At 43.5% G+C, this 24366-nt stretch overlaps 1 protein-coding gene across 1 annotated transcript in view; it reads right to left on the reverse strand.

Annotated features, from left to right (window-relative positions):
* PLCB2 (phospholipase C beta 2) overlaps positions 1–24366 on the reverse strand; it is a 288051-nt gene that overhangs the window by 25864 nt on the left and 237821 nt on the right. The window contains exons 26-28 of the mRNA XM_040332839.1: positions 10005–10206; positions 8977–9142; positions 5332–5408 (exon numbers count right to left, since the gene is read on the reverse strand). Coding sequence (XP_040188773.1) covers positions 5332–5408; positions 8977–9142; positions 10005–10206 — 445 coding nt within the window. The remainder of the gene's footprint in view (positions 1–5331; positions 5409–8976; positions 9143–10004; positions 10207–24366) is intronic.

The following is a 24366-nucleotide window of genomic DNA, read 5'->3' on the forward strand; positions in this document are numbered from 1 at the left end:
TTCACAAATAGCCGCGCAACTCGCGCATACGCAGTAGGAAAACGTGCAGTGAAGCCGTTTGTACCGTCCTGGCATTTTTGGGTCTCAAGAAATGAAATTAGGCCATCAGTACATCAGGATTGATTGATTTTCAGTTTTTTTTTTTTTACGAAAAATATGTAGAAGAATACGTTTTTTTATATATTTTTGGGGGATATTTATTATAGCAAAAAGTATTAATTTTTTTCAAAATTGTCGCTCTATTTTTGTTTATAGCGCAAAAACTAAAAACCGCAGAGGTCATCAAATACCACCAAAAGAAAGCTCTATTTGTGGGAAAAAAAAGACGCCAATTTTGTTTGGGAGCCACGTCGCACGACCGCGCAATTGTCAGGTAAAGCGACGCAGTGCCGAATCGCAAAAAATGGCCTGGTCTTTGACCAGCAATATGGTCCGGGGGTTAAGTGGTTAATCATGTTTTTATAGTACATGGAAAAAAACTGCTCTAAAAAAGTTGTTAGGAGTGTTTTAGTAGCGTTTAGGGGTGCTTAGCGTTTTTTTTCTGCTGGAAACAGGCTTCCAGAAACTCTACAAAAACATTTTTTTTTCTGCTCCTAGATGTTGAAGCTCAAAAAATGCTAATAGCCTAAAGTAGTGTGCACTAAACACTTAGGCCCCGTACACACGGCCGAGGAACTCGACGTGCCAAACACATCGAGTTCCTCGGCCAGTTCAGCCCTGAAGCCGCCGAGGAGCTCGGCGGGCCGAGAGCTCCCATAGAACAACGAGGAAATAGAGAACATGTTCTCTATTTCCTCGTCGAGCTCCTCGTCGGCTTCCTCGGCGAAATTGTACACACGGCCGGGTTTCTCGGCAGAATTCAGCCAGAAACTCGGTCGGAAGCTGAATTCTGCCGAGGAAACTGGTCGTGTGTACGGGGCTTTGGATAACATATATAATAGAATCTAGGAGCAGAAAAATAAATGCTAATAACAGCTTCAAGGATCTTAAAAAAACGCTAGTGTGCATGGAGCCTAAATAATATACACTGCTTTGGGTTATTTTCACCCAAAAAAGTAGTAGAATACATTTTGGCCTAAATTTGTGAAGAAAGATTATATATATGTAAACTTTTATAACAGAAACAAAGAAAAGATTTTTTTTTTTTTTAATTTTCTGTCTTTTTTCGTTTATTTAAAAAAAAAAAAACTCAGAGAAAGCTCTATTTGTGTAAAAAAAAATTCTAAAAATGTATATTGGGTACAGTGTTGCATGGCCGCGCAATTGTTTTTTAAAGTGCGACAGCGATGAAAGCTGATAATTGGCCTGGGCAGGAAGGGGGTAAAAGTGCCCAGTATTGAAGCAGTTAAAAAAGGATATGTCGAAAAAATTTTCGTGTCTCCCAATAATATTCTATGCTGAAGAGTGCATTTGATAAAAGGTTACAACTAACTAAAAATTAAACTTAATGTGAATTTACGGCATGTTACCCTTTGTCCTGTTTTGACTTCCCTTTAATGTGATTTTCAGAAGTATTTTTCCCAGTTAACCACTTAAGACCCGGACCTTTAGGCAGCTAAAGGACCTGGCCAGGTTTTGCGATTTGGCACTGCGTCGCTTTAACAGACAATTGCGCGGTCGTGCGACGTGGCTCCCAAACAAAATTGGCGTCCTTTTTTCCCCACAAATAGAGCTTTCTTTTGGTGATATTTGATCACCTCTGCGGTTTTTATTTTTTGCGCTATAAACAAAAATAGAGCGACAATTTTGAAAAAAATTCTATATTTTTTACTTTTTGCTATAATAAATATCCCCTAAAAACATATATAAAAAAAATATTTTTCCTCAGTTTAGGCCGATACGTATTCTTCTACCTATTTTTGATAAAAAAAAATCGCAATAAGCGTTTATCGATTGGTTTGCGCAAAATGTATAGCGTTTCCAAAATAGGGGATAGTTTTATTGCATTTTTATAAAAAAAAATTTTTTTACTACTAATGGCGGCGATCAGCAATTTTTTTCATGACTGCGACATTATGGCGGACACTTCGGACAATTTTGACACATTTTTGGGACCATTGTCATTTTCACAGCAATAAATGCATTTAAATTGCATTCTTTATTGTGAAAATGACAGTTGCAGTTTGGGAGTTAACCACAGGGGGCACTGTAGGAGTTAGTGTTCACTTAGTGTGTGTTTACAACTGTAGGGGGGTGTGGCTGTAGGACTGACGTCATCGATCGAGTCTCCCTATATAAGGGATCACTCGATCGATGCAGCGCCATAGTGAAGCACGGGGAAGCCATGTTTACATACGGCTCTCCCCGTTCTTCAGCTCCGGGGAGCAATCGCGACGGAGCGACTATAAACGAATAGCCGCGCCGTCGTCCCGGATCGCTCCCCGCGGGAACACGACCGCCGCATGTAGCGCGGGGGGGTCCCGATCGGACCCCCCACCCGCTAGAAGGCAAGGACGTACCTGTACGCCCATCTGCCTGTACGTGCCATTCTGTGGACGTACATATACATGCGGCGGTCGGGAAGTGGTTAACAGAGCATATACAATAATATAATAGAAATAGATATTCCATCAACAGAACATGTACAATAGTATAGCAGAAAAAGGCGTAATCATTCAGGAAAGTAACTCTTATAAATGTAAATGAAAATAGATAACCTAGCACATTGTAGCATAAGATTATGTAACATGAAGTGTCATAATCATAGCTTCATGGCAGCTATTTGATGACAAGTAATTGAGAAATTAAGTTGTTTGAAATAATATAATATAATTATGTGAATGAACTTATAGAAAGAAATATAAAGTTGTTTATTGTAATCTGATGAGCTGTAACGGCATTAAAGTTTTACCTGTTGATAATTTGGGGTACAAAATTTTTTGCCATTTTGCAGACACATGCAGTTTTAAGGCTTAACACATTTGGTACCTATTTACTCTACACTACATCGTCTTTTATTGTGTTCTAAAATTTGGGGATCAAATTGCGTTTCTGTACAATAACAATTTATGTTAGTATATTTTTTCTTGAAAATACAGATTTGATAAACAGTTGCCCAGATATCGCGTAAAATTGCAACTGCTATATTTTTTATTCTACAGGGCTTCTGCTTTCAGAAAATATATATTGTTCTGGGGGTTTTAAGTAATTTTATAGCCAAAATGCAGATTTTAACTTTAAAAATTAACAAGTAGCTCTAAAGGGGAAGTAGTTAAACAGAACCCTATACCCCTACAGCAGGAATGAACCAGAGGTCAGTTTAAGGCTCTGACCACGCCCCACCCCCCCATCGACTCTAAAGCAACTCCAAAAGAAGCAATTTAACCTCTCACTGTATTAAATGCATCATATCAATTTATTCACCCCAATTAGTTTCATTCAGCAAGGAGCTTACCCAATGACGGACTGACAACTCATTGGGCCCCCGGGTAATAGGAGAATATGGGGCCCCCGGGCAATAGGAGATCATGGGGCCCCCAGGGAAAAGGAGATTATGGGGCCCCCAGGCAATAGATTATGGGGCCACAGTATACACACACAGTATACATACACACAGAATATACATATACATACTGAAAAGGTACTGGAGAGGCGGGGCAGACCAAAATAATTTTTAGACCAAAAGAATGTCGGTAAGGGATATTTCAGGGACAGATGTAAAAAAAAAAAAAAGATTTTTACATACTGTCCTTGGTTTTACTGAGGCTGGCAACCCTGATGGGGCCCCCTAGTGGCATGGGGCCCTCGGGCAGTGCCCGAGTGCCCAAATGGTCAGTCCGCCCCTGAGCTTACCCAAAACCAGCTGATGCAGAGGTAGGTAAAAAAAACTATAAAGCATGGTTCAATTTGCTCCAGCTGGTGAAGACTAAATTCCTCCCTGATCTCCTGAAGGCAAATGGATATTGTCTGGATCAATATTCCCTGGTGTTGTTATCAATACATGTTGATATCCAGTTATATTTTGTGTATATAGGAATGCATCCATTCTTTATTTTATTTTCTGGCCAGAACTAATCCTTAAGGCCTCGTACACACGAGGGGACATGTCCGATGAAAACGGTCCGCGGACTGTTTTCATCGGACATGTCCACTTGGAGATTTCTGTCTGATGGTTGTACACACCATCAAACAGAAATTGTCCGGTCACGACCGAACAACACGACCGAACTAAGGCCTCATACACACGATCGAACATGTCTGCTGAATCTGGACCAGCGGACCAGTTTCCTCGGACATGTTCGGTCGTGTGTACGGCCGACCGGACAATTTTCCGGCGGATCGGACAGTTTCCAGCGGACAAATGTTTCTTAGCAAGCTAAGAAACATGTCCATTGGAAGCCTGTCCATCGGACATGTTCGGTCGTCTGTACGACTCACCGGACATGTCCGCCCGGCCAAAAGCCCTCGCATGCGTCGAAGTGATTCGACGCATGCGTGGAAGCATTGACCTTCCAGGGTCACGCACGTAGCCGCGTCATCGTTGTGGCGACGGCACGGCCACGTCACCGCGTATCCTGTCCGCGCGGATTTCGGTTTGAGGTGTGTACAACCATCAGACAGAAATCTCCGAGCGGACATGTCCGGTGAAAACGGTCTGCGGTCCGTTTTCATCGGACATGTCCCCTCGTGTGTACGAGGCCTGAGATTACCAAGTTCTTGTCGGAGATTCCGATCGTCTGTATGCAATTCCAACGCACAAAAATCCTACGCATGCTCGGAATCATTGAACTTCATTTTTCTCGGCTCGTCATAGTGCTGTTCGTGACGCATTCTTGACGTTTGGAATTTCCGACATTTGTGTGACCGTGTGTATGCAAGACAAGTTTGAGCGAACAATCCGTTGGAAAAAAAAATCCACGGTTTTGTTGTTGGAATGTCCGACCGTGTGTATGCGGCATTAGAGACACACAATCATGTGTAGCTGGTGCAAATGTGAGTGTGTGCGTGTGGATAGGAAGTGGCTAAAAGAAGCTAGAGGAGATCAGCATCCCTGAGATACAAAAAAAAGGACAAAACAGGATTTTATATAAAAAAAACACACACATATATATATATATACTAATATTTATGATACACACTGCTTTAGCACGTTAGGTTTATATGTCTAATTTCGTTTTATTTGATCATTATGGGCATTCCACCATCAAACTTTAACATTTTAAAGTGCAAAACAAATAACCTGGGTATATTTTATGGCATGCTTTTCCCACATAAACATTGGCCATAATATAAGGAAATATCTTATCCTTAATTTGACATTATAGATGATCTTTTGCCAACATGCTCAGAATGTCACTGTAAATCTCCATGAAAACAGGATTGGAACATTACCTGTCTGTAGATTCCTTTATGACTTTCAGTTCTGTTGCTTGTCTTTCCTGTGCAAGCTCTAACAATTTGCTGAATTGCTGTTAAAATAGTTAAAGAAACAAATGTATATCATTATATTGTCATATGCAGCTGAATTTGTAAGAGGAGAATAGGAACTAATAAAAAATTCTTATTCTTGAAATACTGTGGCCTAGATTCACGTAGGGCGGCTTTACGTTGTGCGGGTGTAGCGTATCGTATTTACGCTACACCGCCGCTATTTAGAGAGGCGAGTGCTGTATTCACAAAGCACTTGCGTCCTAAGTTACGGCGGCATAGCGTAAATCGGCCGGTGTAAGCGCACGTAATTCAAAGTAGGCAGGTCGTAGGCGTGTTGTATTTAAATTAAGCGTGACCCCATGTAGATGCATGGCCGAACGAACGGCACATGCGCGCACATGCTCAGTATCACGTCGTATTTACGCCCAAAGATATGCTGGCTCAATGCCTGTGACGTGAACTTAACCTACGCACAGCCCCATTCACGTACGACTTACGTAAACGACGTAAAAAGATACGCTTGTTCCGACGTCCATACCTTGCATGGGCTGCGCCACCTAGAGACCTGCTTTATCTTTACGCTGGTGTATGTCTTACGTAAACGGCGTAACTAATTGCGACGGGCGTACGTACATTCGTGAATCGGCGTATCTTGCTCATTTACATATTCAACGCGGAAATCAACGGAAACGCCACCTAGCGGCCAGCGTAAATATGCACCCCAAGATACGACGGCATAGGAGACTTACGCCGCTCGTATCTTGGCCAAATCTATGCGTAACTGATTCTATTAATCAGGCGCATAGATACGACGGCGGCCATTCAGACTTACGATGGCGTATCTGGAGATACGCCGTCGTAAGTCTTTGAGAATCTGGGCCTCTATGTTTTTGGCTCGGTTCACATTGATTGCAAAGCAAGAACCCTGCGCCTTCCCGCATCACACCCGACTCGCAGGCAGTTTACACTGCCATATGCGAACCGCTGGGAGTGGCAATACAAAGTTGAAGGGGTTGTAAAGGTAAATGTTTTTTCACCTTAATGCATCCTATGCATTAAGGTGAAAAAACATCCGACGGTACCGCCCCCCCCCCGAACCCCTGTTTTACTTACCTGACCCCTTGAAAGTCCCGCGCGCGTCCACGTAATCCTCTTTGTTTCCCAGCCTGGCCGTTGATTGGCTAGGCTGGATGGATTGATAGCAGCGCAGCCATTGGCTGGCGCTGCTGCCAATCACAGCGGATGACGTAGTTCAGTTCTCTTTTTGAAAAAAATATATTTATCCTCCCACTCTCCCATAAATAAATTGGCGATGCTGGGTGCGAATTTCGCACCCATCGCAACGCCTTTAATTTGCGTGTAAAAGCAACTGTCGAACCAAAAATAGTTGTGCGATAAAAAAAAATCTAAAACATCCCTTAAAAACACTTTCTGATGATGTGGGAGATCATCCCTTTGGCTTAGGCCGGGTACACACGAGAGGATTTATCCGCGGAATTGGTCCGGGGGACCGTTTCCGCGGATAAATCCTCTGGCGGATTTTGATCTCATGGTTGTACTAACCATGAGATCAAAATCCCAGTGGAATTCCGTCCGCGGTGACGTGTCGCGCCGTCACCGCGATGATGACGCGGCGACGTGCGCGACGCTGTCATATAAGGAATTCCACGCATGCGTCGAATCATTACGACGCATGCGGGGATGGATTCGACAGATTGATCCGGTGAGTCTGTACAGACCAGCGGATCAATCCGTTGGACTGGATTCCAGCGGATCGATTTCTTAGCATGTCAAGAAATTTTGATCCGCTGGAAATCCATCCCCGGGGACAAAAATCCGCGGAAACAGATCCGCTGGATCGTACACACCAGGGGATCTATCCGCTGGAGCCGGTCCGCGGATCAATTCCAGCGGATCGATCCTCTCGTGTGTACGGGGCCTCAGAGTCCAATTAAGGGCTAAAAGCGCATTGTCATGCTGTATGACAGTATATAGCGATGTCACCAAAAAGACTTCATTCTTCCCTGTTAGTTTCACATCTTGTAAAGATTGTAGCAGGTCTTTAGTGTCCCTCAGATAGGCTTTAGTAGTTTGGACACTTTTCTGTAAAAACCTGTCCAAATATTGTCCCAAATATTGTCCTAGCCTAGAGGACACTGACCCTATCCCATTCACAATGGGCCTAGCAGGGGGATTTTGGGAATCTTTGTGTTTTTTGGGGAGTGTATAGATAGTGGGGATCCGGACACTGCTGGGTATTAAATATCTTTTTTCTTTTACAGTAAGTACATGTTTCTTGAAACCATAATAGACTAGGGCCTCAAGTTCCTTATTGTATCGGGGTGTGGGGTCAGTCTCCAATTTTTTGTAAGTTTCACCATCAGACAACATCATGGTTATCTGTTTGGTGTAAAAATCTTTAGACAAAACCACCTCCCACCCCCTTTATCGGCTGGTCTGACTATTAAGTCGTTCCTTGTTTCCAATTTTTTAATCTCCTATTGCCCGGGGGCCCCATAATCTCCTATTGCCCGGGGGCCCCATGAGATGTCAGTCCGCCCCTGGGTGGGAGAGAATAAACAATATAATATGTATGAGAAAGAAATAAACTTAAAAGGGGGGAACATGATATGGAGGTAGGGAGAGTAAGGGCAGTATCAGGGAATGCATAAGGGAAACCAGAGACCAGAGGACAGGAACAGAAAGGAGTGATAGGGCTGGATTCACAAAGAGTTACGCCGGCGTATCAGTAGATACGCCGACGTAACTCGGAATCTAAGCCTGTCGTAAGTTTAAGTGTATGCTCAAACTGAGATACACTTACACCTAGCTAAGGTACGACGGCCTGCGCCGTCGTATCTTAGGGTGCAATTTTTCCGCTGGCCGCTAGGTGGCGCTTCTGTTGATTTCGGCGTAGAATATGTAAATGACTAGATACGCCAATTCACGAATGTACGCTTGCCCGTCTAAGTAAAGATACGCCGTTTCCGTAAGAGGTACGCCGCGTAAAGACAAAGCTGCCCCCTAGGTGGCATAATCAATGTTAAGTATGGCCGTCTTTTCCGCGTCGACATTTGAAAATTTTACGTTGTTTGCGTAAGTCGTCTGTGAATGGGGCTGCACGTAATTTACGTTCACGTCTAAACCAATACGTCCTTGCGGCATACTTTGGAGAAATGCACACTGGGATATGTACAGGGACGGCGCATGCGCCGTTCGTAAAAAACGTCAATCACGTAGGATCACCAATCATTTACATAAAACACGCCCCCCTCATCCTCATTTGAATTAGGCGCGCTTACGCCGGCCCCATTTACGCTACGTGGTCGTAAGTTAGGAGGCAAGTGCTTTGTGAATACAGCACTTGCCTCTCTGACTTAAGGCGGCGTAGCGTAAACACGATACGCTTCGCCGCCGTAAAAATGCGCGGATCTACGTGAATCCAGCCCATAGACTGTCAATCATTTAGGATTTTAACCAGAATATGATCTCCTATCAGAAACTACAAACATGGGTAATAATCAAGCATACATTAAGCTTAAATGCTGTCTATGTTGAAATGTATATGCATATTATATAAATAATTTCACATTTGTAATTTCTTACTTCTGCAGAATGCTGTTCCCTCTTTTTCCAAATGCTCTCATAAAACTCCTCATGAGCGCGCATCAGTTCCTGCTCCATCTTTTCCTTCAGATCCACTATTTTTGGGTCTGGTTTTCCAGGGATTTCTCCAGCACCCCATATGCAGCCATAATCATCTTCCACACTTCTAAAATAATAACAAACAACTTTTAGAAAACAGCATTCATATGACTGCGCTCACACTTTGCACATTAAAGTATTTACATATTCAAAATATTATGCAAGAAGTAAAGAAATATTAAAACAAGCCCTTATTTACCTCTGCACCTATACCCATTGTGGAAAAATTCACTTTCAAGGTTCACAACACGTGCTCTAAAATCACAACTCCAAAGGCAATGTATGAAGGTTTGATACATAATTGATGTCTATATTGATTGTGGTTAGGGCTAAAAAAATACATATTTTAAGTATATTTGATGGATACTGTCACATGGGCAGTAGCAACTCACTCATTACATTAATGTAAAAATGCAGGGCTGAGCTGTCATTTTGACATCCTGGTCCTGCAAGAGATGACTGAGGTGATACAGAGCCACAAGAGGTGCACCCTTTCCCCATATCACAGCACCCAAGGAAGATATTTTTCCTGCCTCTAAATCAGGGCTGTCTTAATGAGAGGGCACACCTGGGCACTGCCCAGGGGCCCCAGCTGCATGGGGGCCCCTGCACTTTCCACAAAGCAGCTGGTCCTTGAGCCCACGCTGCCCCGAAATTGGGGGCTCCATGATGCCACTGAGAGTGATGGATACACAGGGGAGGCAGTCTGCCTCCTACCTACTTGATGTCTGTTTACCTGCACTGTCATCATTGTAGGGGCCCCAGAGCATTACTTTGCCCAGGGGCCCATGATGCTATTTAAACAGCCCTGCTCTAAATTGGTGTGGTCTCGAGCCTTGACAATGAAACGATTAAGCATTCTAATTATTTCAGAAGCCTATTCCAGGATTTTTAAAGCAACAGACACAACAAACATAAGAAACACATACTTCTTTTTTTGACACTTTCGACTAGTTTTCTTGTTGATCTGTGTGTGCAGATCACTGAAGGCACTGGAGAATTTCTGGAGAATCTCTTCCCGGCGTTTCTGTCCTTTCCTTTCCAGCTCTTTTAGATCCTTCTCCTGCTTCTTCTGAAGCTTCAAGAAGCTCTTCTGTTTCTGAAGTTCATCTTGATTTGTGGTTTCTGGTTCTAGAAGATTGGTGAAAACCTTATTTCATACATTCTATTTACATTTACTGCTTAAAGGGGTTGTAAAGGTTTGTTTTTTATTTTCTAAATAGGTTCCTTTAAGCTAGTGCATTGTTGGCTCACTTACCTTTTCCTTCGATTTCCCTTCAATTTTTTTTTTCTTTGTCTAAATTTCTCACTTCCTGTTCCTCCACAGGCAGCTGTTCTAGCTGCCTAACCCCCAGCCAGATGATGGGGGCAAGCTTACTGAGGAGAAACAGGAAGTCAGAAATTCAGACAAAGAAAATAAAATTAGAAGGGAAATCAAAGGAAAAGGTAAGTGAACCAACAATGCACTAGCTTAACAGCTTCCCGCCCGCCCACCACAGTTTTACTGCGGCAGGTTGGCTCGGCTGCGCAAAATCACGTAATATAACGTGTCTCCCTGTGGCCCCCTGCTCGCCCCCGTTGCCGATGCGAGTGCACAGCGGGCGCGATCACCGTCAGGCACCCGCGATCGCTCGTTACAGACAGCTCCCGGTTCTTTCAGGGGGAGAAATTACTGATCATATGTTCATAAAAAGTATGAACAGCAATCTGTCATTTCCCCTAGTCAGTCCCATCCCCCCTTCAGTTAGAGCACACTTTAGGAAACATAATTAACCCCTAAATTACCCCCTAGTGTTAACCCCTTCCCTGCCAGTGACATTTTCACAGTTATCAGTGTATTTTTTATAGCACTGATTGCAGTAAAAATGCCAATGGTCCCAAAAATGTGTCAAAAGTGTCCGATGTGTCCGCCATAATGTCGCAGTACCAACAAAAATCGCAGATCGCCGCCATAACTAGTAAAAACAATTATTAATAAAAATGCCATAAAACTATCCCCTATTTTGTAGACGCTATAACTTTTCCGCAAACCAATCAATAAACGCTTATTGCGATTTTTTTTTTACCAAAAATATGTAGAAGAATACGTATCAGCCTAAACTGAGGGAAAAAAAATGTATATATTTTTGGGGGATATTTATTATAGCAAAAAAGTAAAAAATATAGGGCCAGATTCACGTAGAATCGCCCTACGCTGCGACGGCGTAACGTATTACATTTACGTTACACCGCCGCAAGTTTTCAGCGTAAGTGCTTGATTCACAAAGCACTTGCCTGTAAACTTGCGGCGGCGTAGCGTAAATCCGCCCGGCGCAAGCCCGCCTAATTTAAATGGGGCGGGGACCATTTAAATTAGGCGCGTTCCCGCGCCGAACGTACTGTGCATGCTCCGTCCCTAAAATTTCCCGACGTGCATTGCGCTAAATGACGTCGCAAGGACATCATTGGTTTCGACGTTAACGTAAATGGCGTCCAGCGACTTACGCAAACGACGTGAAATTTCAAATTTCGACGCGGGAACGACGGCCATACTTAACATTGGCTAGACCACCTAGAGGGCAGCTTTAGTTTTAAGCGGCGTATCTCTATGGAAACTACGTAAATTTACAGCGACGGGTAACGCGGACGTTCGTGAAACGGCGTAACTAGTCATTTGCATATTCTACGCCGACCGCAATGGAATCGCCACCTAGCGGCCGGCCTAGAATTGCAGCCTAAGATCCGACGGTGTAAGTCACTTACACCTGTCGGATCTTAGGGCTATCTATGCGTAACCTGATTCTATGAATCAGGCGCATAGATACGACAATCGTATCTCAGAGATACGACGGCGTATCAGGAGATACGCCGTCGTATTTCTTTTGTGAATCTGGCCCATAGCTTTTTTCAAAATAGTCGCTCTATTTTTTTTTCTTTAGAGCAAAAAAATAAAAATCGCAGAGGTGATCAAATACCACCAAAAGAAAGCTCTATTTGTGGGAAAAAAAGGACATCAATTTTGTTTGGGAGCCACGTCGCACGACCGCGCAATTATTAGTTAAAGCGACGCAGTGCCGAATCGCAAAAAGTGTGCTGCTCTATGGAGAATTTTAAAGCTGGAGGTGTCCCAATAGCCATGGTTTAAAAAATGACTTTAGTTCATGAATAAAATATATGGGCTTATGCAATGTGTACATGGTAACAAATCAACTTTCATACTTTCATCATCAGACAAACGTTCTTTAAAATGTAAATAGGTAGGGTAGATTAAACCATCACACCGTGCTTGTGTAATGGTTGGGTAATAGGCTGATTGATCAGACAGAGAGTTAGGCCCCGTACACACGAGAGGATCTATCCGCTGGAATTTATCTGCGGATCAGTTCCAGCGGATAGATCCGCTGGTGTGTACAACCCAGCAGATATTTTTCCGCTGATTTTTTTCGGGCCGACCGATTTCCAGCGGATAAAAATTTCTTAGCAGGCTAAGAAATCTATCCGCTAGAATCGGCTCCAGCGGATCGATCCGCTGGTCTGTACAGACTCACCGGATCGATCCGTCCGAACCCATCCCTCGCATGCATCGTAATGATTCGACGCATGCGTGGAATTCCTTATATGACAGCGTCACGCACGTCGCCACGTCATCATCGCGGCGACGGCGCGACACATCATCGCAATGGGAATTCGGTGCGGATTTCGATCCGATGGTGTGTACACTCCATCGGATCAAAATCCTCAGAGGATTTATCCACGGAAACGGTCCGGAGGACCGTATCCGCGGATAAATCCTCTCGTGTGTACTAGGCCTCACTGTTACTTGCAGTTTACAAAACAGGCGCAAAGGTAGAAGCAACATTTTAAAACAGGTTCAAAGTTAGAAGGAGCATGCATACACTGCAGAATAATACAAAAGCTGCACACACATGGACTTTTCACAACAATGTCTCTGTGTTTTTTTATCAGGGTAACTTGGCTGCATAAACAGAGTCTAGCTGAGAATCATTACTTCAATAAAACAGTTTAGGAAACAAACAGAAATGTTGATAATCCTTATAAAAAGAATTCCTCTCAGTGAAGTCCAGGGTAGCTCTGGTAACACAGGCAAACAGCTAGAAGGATCCCATCTCTGGGGACACAGGGCCACCCCACTGGAACTAAAGTATTTTGGTAGCAGCTGGGGAGGGACATCCTACAGTAGCTGGGTCTTCTGGAGAAGCTGCGTGCTTTTAGGCTCTGGCCCCACTACTCACACGATGGTTCGGACAGTGGAGTGTCTCTCAGCTGGCTGCAGATCACTTGCTTGGTTACCTCTGCCTCATCAGGAGTAGCCTATCTGAACTGCTGAGAGAGAAAAGCTGGGGAACTCATCATCCCTGGGCATCTCCAGGAACCTAGGGAGGCATGGAACAGATGGCACCCCACTACACTTTTTCTTTTAAAATAATCTTGACATACAATGTAATTTTGTAATGGCCAAATGAGTGGAGGGGTAGAGTGCTGGAGATTAGGATAAATAAGGTGGTAAGCCCAAGGACAAAATCACTACCAGAAGTCTGGAACAAAGTTAGAAAAAACTTTTGACATAGTATCTCAAGATTATGAGTTAGTAACTTAGAATTCTGACTTATTATCTCAGAGCGATCTGTGATGATAACTCATAATTTTGAAATACTCTTGTCAAAGGTGGTTTTGCTTAACCATATGAAAATGCAAATTTTTTGAAAAGTTGGTATTGGTATAGCTGCTATACAAATACTTTGTGGCACCAGAGGGTGCCTAAAATGAGGCTGTGGGGTCCCTCTACTGTCTACTTCGTGTAACCTCAAATAATTTTTTTTTTTTCTCAAATAAGGTTACTTTAAATCCTTTCGGGGATAGATCAAACTAGATGCAGAATAGGTGTCAGACAGAGAAATAGAAGCAGAGTAGCAATGATAGGGAAAGTGCGCCAGTTGTAGCTTTACATATAGTTTAAGCAGTTTTTTTTCCCTTGTCACCTATCAGATGGGAAAATACCTTTACTGTGATTTCATGGGGGCATTGAACTGTGCACACAGAGCATGTAAAAGGAAACCTGCATATATATATATATATATATATATATATATATATATATATATATATATATATATATATATATATATATATATATATATATATATATATATATCATGAAACAGATTGTGATATTGCCATTTTGATTTGTATGTATTTGTATTGTTAACATACTGAATTTAGCAATTACATAATTCCTTTATTTGAATCCTGACATCTACGCAAAGCAGATTTTAACTGATATACTGTAATGATGAATTATTTCACCATTAAGCTAATGACAAATTTAATGTTTTTGATCACAGCCTTCACTGTTTTAATGTACATATTTTTCTTTACACTAGAGTTCGCTGAAGATGACAATGCAGCTAGTACTTTGGAGTATTGAGAAATTTGGGGATGATGAATGAATGAGTGAATTTTTCTTCTGTTATAACCAAAGGGTTCCGCATACACTGTCACTTTAAGGCTGACTCCACCCAGGAGTGATGATAAGGGTCAAGGGGAGTTGAAGCGATTTTAGAGGGCAGTGAGCACCCACGTGTGATGCAACACAATGTAAGGGGAGCATACTAACTATTAACACAAAATCCTGACAGATCTGAACATTGAACAAGCTTTTGTAGAAACACTCAATGCCAATGTGCTTCCAAAGTTTCTAAACGGAAGCTGCTGGCGTCCTGCATGGTCGCGCACTATGACCTCCAGAAGCCTCTCACCTTGGCTTGTGATGCCTCACCTAATGGTCTGGGGGCTGTACTATCTCTTATCTTACCAGATGGGTCAGAAAAAACAGTGGCATTTGCCTCATGGTCCTTGACAAAGCAAAAAGCAGTTATTCACACATCGAAAAAGAAGCTCTTGCACTGATATGGGCAATTAAGAAGTTTCATCTTTACCTGTATGGTAGGGAATTCACCATACTGACGGACCATAAACTACTCCTTCAGATCTTTAGCCCTGACAAAGGCATCTCTCAGACGTCTGCGGCCCGCCTCCAACGCTATGCCCTTTTCTTTGGAGCATATAGCTACAAAATCCAGTATCACGGTCATGATGCCAATGCCAATGCAGACACAATATCCCGACTGATGGGGACGTCAATGGACTCTTCTCCACCAGTCAAGAGTTGTTGTCACACCAGCCTGTCCTTCTTGTGTTCTGGAGAGATAGCAGCCCATACAGCCAAGGACTCCATCCTGAAAACAATACTCTCCTGGGTGAGGTCCCGTTGGCCTGAAACCATCACACACGTTTATGAACCTTATCTCAGTAGGTGTATGGAATTAACTGTGGCTGGCAACTGTGTTTTATGGGGAGAAAGAGTGATGGCTCCACAGACCCTCCGGAGACTCATTCTGGATTTGCCACATACTGCTCATCCTGGGGGCACACGTATGAAACAAAAGGCCAAACCTAGACACAGAGGCCCATATTCTCTGTAAATGTCCGCGGGCGGCGCGTAAGGCATTTACACTCCGCCGCCCCAAACTACAGGAGCAAGTGCTGTATTCCCCAAACACTTGCTCCGTAGTTTGGGGCGGCGGAGTGTAAATGGCCCGGCGTAGCCACGCGTATCTTCAAGGGGGCGGCTTCTATTCAAATTAAGCGCGCCCCCGATTCTAAGTAACTGCGCATGCGCCGGGCTTAAAAAAAGCCCAGTGCGCATGCTCCAGTTCTCGGTGGAAAACGTCAATGACGCCGACGTGTGCGTCATTGACGTAAAGTCGTATTCAAGAACGACTTAGGGAAACGACGTAGCCAACGGAAAAACACGACGCGGACCCGACGCTATCCGTAACATGGCCTACGTGGGACATGCGGAAACTTACTCCTCATATAGCAGGAGTAAGTTTCCGCTTACGCAAACGACGTTAGCGACGGGTACGCGACGCGAAATCGTTCGGGAATCGGCGTAGCAGGCTCATTTGCATAAACAAATGAGACCTTCACGTAAATGCCATCTAGCGGCGGGCGGCGTAATTACATTTAAGATCCGACAGTGTAAGTGACTTACACATGGCGGATCTTAAGTGTATCTATGCGAAAATGATTCTAAGAATCAGTCGCATAGATACACGGGCCAAAAAAGAGAGATACGATGGAGTATCCTGAGATACTCCATCGTAACTTCTCTCAGAATATGGCCCAGACATCATAACATATGTGTATGCATGTGCTGGATGTGCACAAACTGCAAGAGACCCTCTTTGAGGGTGTGTCCAGCCCTGGACTTGGCCCACGATTCCCTGTTCTCGCCTACACTTGGACTTTGCAGGCCCGATCAGAGGACACACCTTATTGATCTTAGTTGACGCCCATTCAAAGTGGCCTGAGGTAATTCCCATTACTTAGCCAATGACTAAGGAGACAATTTCCATACTGTTACATCTCACTTCTATGTTTTGATACCCCTGAGAAATCGTCAACTGGGCACAATTCACCAGCCAGGAGTTTCAGAGTTTCCTGACTGCCCACAACATCAAGCACAAGTTGACCACACCTTACCACCCGGCTACAGATGGCCAAGCAAAATGGTTTGTGCAGACTTTTAAACACTATTTCAAAGCTACAGTGGCTGCAAGTAAACAACAGTCCCTGTCACCCCAGCAGCTGCACTCCTTCCTTTCTGATTTTACCACATGCAACCACCGGGAAAACTCCAGCTGAATTCCTTCTGGGTAGGCATCCATGGACTGTTTTGGACATTTCTGCTATCCTTGCAGGAACTTTCGGGACACAAGATGTATAGGGTCTGCCTGGAAGATTGTTCCATTTGCAGATGACATGCGGACCAACTATCTCCTCATTCTCAGCTGCTCGAATCCCTGATGCTGGCCGATTTACCAGGGTCTCAAGGGTCTGCACCCAGCGGATCAGAATGCACCGGGACTGATGTTTGGGGGGACTCTGAACTTTGGAACCCTCTGAGCTTATGGAGCCCTTCTTGGCCCCACCGGTGACCATTGCGGCCAGCCCTGTTTTTGGCCCCGAGTCGCTGGGTGCCTGTCCTCAATTACATTGTCGCCCCCAGGACCGGTTTCAGCTGCAGGACAGGTTACAAGACTGTAATTTTATCCCTGTAGCTGTCCCTGGAAGATTGGTCTCATTTCTGGAAGCAGGTGAAATCCTGTCAATCTCTTGTGTTTGGAGGACTATTGTTGGACAGTTAATTAGTTACTGATTTGGTCTGTTCTGTGGTAGAGACTTTTCAAAACCATATATATGAAGATGTATATGTCATTCTTTTATAAGGCTTTTCTTATTAATGAGACTGAGATGTCGTTGGTCAACTGTCCTGTTTTTCTTAATCAACAGAGTGACTCGTTGTTAGAGTTCAACTAACAAAACGATTTTAAACCTATAATAACATAGGAAGGTTATCTCAAAGGGATGGAGATCTGATAAGCTTAGAGCGGGAAAAGGGTACATTTGAGGGGCATTCTTAGAGCGGGAAAAGTTACATCGGAAGGGTATATAGAGACAAGTCCTAGGTTGAGTAGAGGCAGACTGGATCATGAGCTGATTGGGAAACCTTGGTGAAGTACTCTGTAAATATTCTCTCTCTCCTTCTCTCTCTCTCTCTCCTTCTCTTTCTCTCTCTCTCTCTCCTTCCCTCTCTCTCTCTCCTTCTCTCTCTCTCTCTCCTTCTCTCTCTCTCTCTCTCCTTCCCTCTCTGTCTCTCCTTCCCCCTCTCTCTCTCTCTATCTCTCCCTTCCTAAGCTTAATCTCTGTAACTTTTCCTTTCCTATGAATTGTCTTGAGATACTGATGTAAACCTGCTTTAGCCATCTTACTGTTTGTATAATTGTGTGCCTGAGATATCACCTTGGTTTATGTTATAGTTGTAAATATTAGAGTAATACAAGTTTCTTTTCTGTATCAATAAATGTAATACTTTTCCCTTTTCCGCAGCGCTATTCTTTGCTTTAATTTTTATATAGACAAAAAGGTTTTCATAGCTTACTTTAATTAGTTACGTGCGATATTAATATTTTTATGAATCGCTGATTATTAATTATGTACGTGCGTTATTAATTTTTCTATGACAAAATGGTGCCCCGTGTGAGGAGAGTTAACTTTTCAGAACTTAACCTTTTCTTTTTTGTCTATGCGAATGTGTTTATGAGACTGATTTTGAATAATGTAGATATATATATAGAATGAAATTGTAGCAGGGTGTCAGTGCGGATAATAGGGATTTCTGTTTGGAATCTTGGAGACAATGGCCCAGGTTCAGAAAGGACTTAAAACGGCGCAACGCCAGGTGCGCAGCCGTGGGTCCTAATCCGAGCCGTCGTATCTATGCGCCTGATTCTTAGAATCGCTCACGCATAGATATCCATAAGATCCGACAGGCGTAGGTCTCTTACACCGTCGGATCGTAACTGCATATTTTTTAATTTATTTTTCCTGACCACTAGGTGGCGTTTCCGTCGAATTCCGCGTTGAGTATGCAAATTAGCTAGATACGCGAATTCCCGAAAGTACGCCCGGCCGATGCAGTAAAGTTACGTTAGGCTTTTCCCGGCGTATAGTTGCCCCTGGTATATGAAGCATAAGTATGGCTGTCGTTCCCGCGTCGAAATTTGAAAAAGTTACGTAGTTTGCGTAAGTCGTCTGTGAATGGGGCTGGACGTCATCTACGTTCACGTCAAAATCAATGACGTCCTTGCGGCATACTTTGGAGCAATGTACACTGGGAAATTCCACGGACGGCGCATGCGCCGTTCGGCAAAAACATCTATCACGTCGAGTCACAGTAGATTTACAAAAAACACGCCCCCTGATCCAAATTTGAATTAGGCGGGCTTGCGCCGGCTGATTTGCGCTACACCGCCGCAACTTACGGAGCTAGTGCTTTGAGAATACAGCGCTTGCCCGTCTGGGTTGCAGAGGCGTAGCGTAGAGCGGATACGTTACACCCGCACAAATTTACCCCGCTGACTGTGAATCTGGGCCTGTGTGCGTCTATGCAGTTGACCCTTTGAATGAGATTAGGCAAATCTTTGTGAGTGAAACACACCTATGCTTTTGTAAATAAACAGTGGGGCGATGGCGCCGCTATAATGATTAATATTCAATAAGGTGTGGGTGTAGTGGTTATTAAACCTATGTGACTCAGTTGGTGAACCTACACCAATAGTTGGTGTCCAAGAAACCTCCACGTTAATAGGAGAAATAGATGAATGAATAAAGTCAGGACCCTGTGCAGGCCAGCAAAGAGAAGTGACTTGTGATAAAAAAAAAAACATTTAAAATTAGAAATAAAGCAGTTCAAATGAATATCCAGGTTGAGGCCTCTAGGAACTAGAGACCCCAACCTGTGTATCCAACGGGTCTCATTTTGTGAGACCTGGATCTTTTTGTTGCCCCCCGCCAGTGGTCTTTAATAATGTCAACCCCATAGAACGTGAGGCAAGATGGATCCTTATGAGGTTTTTCCTCAAAATGTCTAGAGAGACTATGTTTTGGGAATCCATTACGTATGTTTTGGATGGGCTCACGTGTTCTTACACGTAAGGGTCTGGTAGTACGGCCCACATACTGGAGTCAGCAGCGGCACTCTATGACGTAGGTCACATGGGTGCTATTACAAGTAATACGTTATTCTATCTGGAATTCTCTATTATGTACAGGGGACTTGAATGTTGTTTTTCTCAGAGGCTGGGGTTTATTTGTTTTGCACGGTGGGCATCTCTGGCATCCGTGGAGTCCTTCAGGTTCTGGACAGGTGCTCGCTTCCCTGGGGGGATCGAGTGCATTGTGGACGGGGTGTGTTAGTGGTGTTGGTGCTCTGCGGTGGGTGAGTCTGGGTCGTGATGGCAATACCGCTACTAAAGTTCTGTGCTCTCTGAAAATGGGCCAATACTTTTTGAAGATCTTTTCCAATTGTTGGTATTGGTTGCTGTATACTGTGATAAAGGCCAGATCCATAGTAGGTGCTTAATGAAGCTTTTTCTTGTTGAGCAAAGCTTCCCTATCCATCTCACAAATGTTAATTTTCAGTTGTTGTCAGCACCTATGCTTTTGGGCTGCGTTTCCACTGGTGCAACTCCAATGTGGCCTGATTCAAGGTGCGATTTGGAAATGCAGCTTTAGTGCGACTGTGGTGTGGCTTTGAATGCGTTTTTTTTATCCAGAAGTCGCATCAAAATGGTGCAGGTACCTTTATCGGTCGCTGCAGCATTGAGCCACATAGATTGGAATGGGTGCTATTGAAATCAATGGGCTGCGAGTTGTAATGCGACTTTGGGTCCAAAGTCGCATGGCAAATCACATCAGTGGAAACAGAGACTAAAATCACACTGAATTATCTGGATGTATGTGAATCTATTCCTCTGTGTAAACAAATAACTGGGGATGGTAAGCGGTGTAATAAGATCTGTAAACACTGACTATATTGTAACTGCTAAAAATCATTATTAGGTAAGCGTCAGTTAAATTAGTGCAATTAGGTGCCTCTTGCACTGCAAGCAATCATAACGATCTAATAAGTAAGCATTTCTTTTAGAATGTTGCAGAAAAGTTCACGGGAGGACAACTAATTTAGTTGGGAAAATCCCCGGGCTAATTTTTTGAAGGACTATAGTCAGTCATTGTTCTGACAAGTAGTGAAAAAAGATCAGCAGAGGGGCAGTACCGGTCCACTCAATCAGGGCTCAAAGCGTAGCTAACTTTGGGAAAAAGCGACCTTTAAGGGTTTGCGGGATCAGCTCAAGGTCCTTCGTCCGCAAAAAGGATGGGAAATCAAATCGCTTCAAAACGGATGTCGAACCGTGGGGAGCCTTACCACTGGACTCCGAAGGAAGAAATGATAGATGAATATGGACCTTGGGTTGTGAAATATATAAAAGATTGGGATCAGTGGACAGGAAAGCAATATTCGAAAAAGGGTACTTTCAAGCCAAGCGCTTGGGAAGCCCTGTGGTGCAGTCACCACGGGAAGATGATACGAACAAATGAAAAAAGATGCTTGGAGGGCAGGGATGGTAGGATATCAGAACTGATGAGGTGAGTATTTTTAATAGGGAATCCACATCCCCAGAGAAGTGATGATGAACAGAGTTTATGGGTAAGTAGGATATAGAACATGTAAGGTCTTGAGGTCATATTTGACCTAGATAAATGGATTGTGAGGGTATGTGTGATGGCATGAGGATTTGTTTTGTGTTGGTTAAGGTTTAAAACTTGGGAATGGTGTTCTATAGTTCAGAGCAACCACCCCCCCTCTCTTTCCCTGACACAAGTCTAACTGAGAGTGTGTGACGTGTGTTCTCAGCTGCTGACTCAGCGCTGACAGCCCGAATGACCCCCCCTTCTATTTTGTGAGGGTGTGTGAAACAGCTGTATTGTCATGCAAATTGAGTGAGCCGAGTGAATGGTAAAGCGAAAGTAAGATGCCTTATGTGTATGTATATATATATATATATATATATATATATATATATATGTGTGTATTTTTTTGTATTAACGGTAATCTTTGTTTCCATAGAAGTTTCTTTTTGAAGTTTTCCAATGTACTCAGAATAGGTAAGTATGATTGTCTTGCAAGACAAAAGGGAAACTTATAAAAAATGTGTTTGTTTTAAAACTGCTCATTTTTAACCATGGTGAATACATTTTTAGGGGGGAATTATTGGTATACCATAGAACAAAAATCCATATGGCATTAATATGTATTATAGTAATACATATTAATGAAACGTTGAGCTCAACAATTTTTGGTATTTTAAAAGAAAGTGCACGGTTTATGTAATATAATGTAATGTATATTTGTGTTTTATATGATAATGTCTTGTTACAGATATATAACCATTGTTTTTTGTTTCCAGGTTAAGAAAAAATTGAATGTTTATTATTATTACTAAACTTTTATTTTGTGTTTTATCCCTCAGAATCGATAACTGTGTTTTTCAGGATTTCAGAATAAGAGGAAATCTTTAGGTCAATACACGGTGGTGAAGGAGGAATGTTGGGAAGGTATTTCACTGTGGGTTCTGGATGGGGAGATCATTACGGGGGAGGAAACACCTATGTATAATTTAGGACATAGGCGAGTTTTGTTTCTTTGTCCTAGAGGATACCGATGGGGTGTTAGTCATGGAACTAGGGTGTTCCTTGGACCTACCAGGTGGTAGTGGGGCATGGTCACTGAAATCAAGTCACAGGGAGGGAGTTTTTGTGGGTTTTGTCATTGTTTCAATGGTATATGTGCTGTTGTACTCAATACCGAATGCTGGGGTATGGGTGCTGGTCTAGTGATGCACTGTTGTCAGAATTAGGTTGAATTGTACTCAGCAGGGTACACCACCTTGGGGAGTCTATTGTACCTATTCTCTTGTCCTTGGGATGGATATAGACGGAACCCCGGGTTACACCCCGAGTTGCCCTGAAGAAAGGTTTTATAGCAAACCTGACATCCCCTTTACACTTACTGAAACTTCCGTTGGGATTCGGGGAGGAATTAGAAGATAGGTAGTTAAACTTTGGGCAACAGGATTTAAATGGTGCCAACAGTTTGTGCAAGGTGTGAATAAAAAGGCCCGGCTCAAGGGATTTATAAGCTAAGGGGAGGGGGTGGAAAAAATATAATAACTACTGGGAATTATCGGACATGGAGCTGGCTGAGAGAACATTTTAGGTGGAGGTGGGGTAGGCTTCCTGGATAAAACATTTTTTTTTTTTTTTTGGACACCTAGGTGTGGAAAGAGTAGCGCCTGGCTGGACATATGGGGGGGGGAGAATATTCCCCCATTAGAGCAAAAAGAGACCTAATAGATACTGCCTTAGGAACAGGAGGTGTTGTCCTGAGTAGCCTAAACACAAGGGATTTAGAGGTACTCAGAAACGAGCTAGGTAGGTTGGCGCAGTAGGTAGGGTAGTATCCAAGTGTGCTATGAGTCATATGGATTGGTGGATGACTCAATTCCATGGCTGTCAAAACCTGATTTGCACAGTCTCATCCCTGATTCCGGTCGCCGGGATTGAACATCGTGCTTATACCACAGTTAATTTGGGTACTATCCTATCGGGCACTACTGTGTTACACCCCCGAGTCCAACATGATCTGATGGTTTATGAGTCTGAACAACCTCAAATGATTGATACTGATGGGTGCTGGAGGAAGAAAGGGGTGGTGTTATGTCAAGGGAAACAGGATAGGATCATGAGACAACAATGCTGGCACAAGGAAGGGTCGTGTCTCCTGGAGGCCGAGGAATTGTCCCAACCTTATGTGAAATACTTGGGGCAAGGGTATTGGTGCTGGTATCAAATTTCCAATGATGCTCTATATTCTGCCTATGGGTTGAACTATACTCAACGGGGTACATTACCTCAGGGAGTCTACTGTACATCTTCCCCGGTCCTGGGAATAGATATAGCCGGGACACAAGGACGTACCCCTGTTACCCCAGAGAAAAAGCTTGATATCAAACCTGACACCCCCATACATCTACAGAAACTTCCTCTGGGATTTGGGGCTGAGTTAAAGGCTTGGCTGGTAGATTTTGGACAACAGGATGAAATATTAAATGTGCTGAGAGATGCTGAGAAACAAGCCACTATACGACTCACCCATGATCAAAATAAGTTGATCCAAGTATCCCACGCTTTAGAGGAAGACGCTAAGATTTCCTGGTGGGAAAGTATATTTGGGTATAACGCGTCAGCTTTCCTAGACATTTTGCTCCACCCTGTTGTTGTCCTAATCTGTGTAGCTTTATTGCTTTCCCTGATGCAAGTAATGATGTGCATTACTATCAGGAGCATGAACGCCAAAACTATGAGAATGTGCACCTCAACGAGGTATCTTCTCTCAAGGAAAAGCCACCAGCTCCACAATCCCACGACCCAGTCACGGATGGTTGCAGTCTCTCAGAGGGAACACTTGACGTGGAGGAGCTGCTGGTGACGTCACCCGCTCGCGGCCGCAGAGCGGGAGACACAAAGATTTACACACGCCGACTTTGTACTACTAGAAATGTGAGTGTCTATTTGTTTTTCAATAAAATGCATTGATGTTACTACACCATGGAGGCTCCCCTTGCTTTATGTTCCCTCTGAGAGACTGCAACCATCCGTGACTGGGTCGTGGGATTGTGGAGCTGGATGAACAGCTGACTGCCTGTGAGACATCTATATAGGCTTAAATACAATCCGCTCTGAGGTAAGGGGCTGGAACACCTAGTTTGTTGGACACTTCTGGGAATCCTGATGGTGGAAGTTCTAAGCTTGCATGCACATCCAGGA

The sequence above is a fragment of the Rana temporaria genome, chromosome 13 (genome assembly GCF_905171775.1).
Source record: "Rana temporaria chromosome 13, aRanTem1.1, whole genome shotgun sequence".
In the NCBI taxonomy this organism is placed as follows: domain Eukaryota; kingdom Metazoa; phylum Chordata; class Amphibia; order Anura; family Ranidae; genus Rana; species Rana temporaria.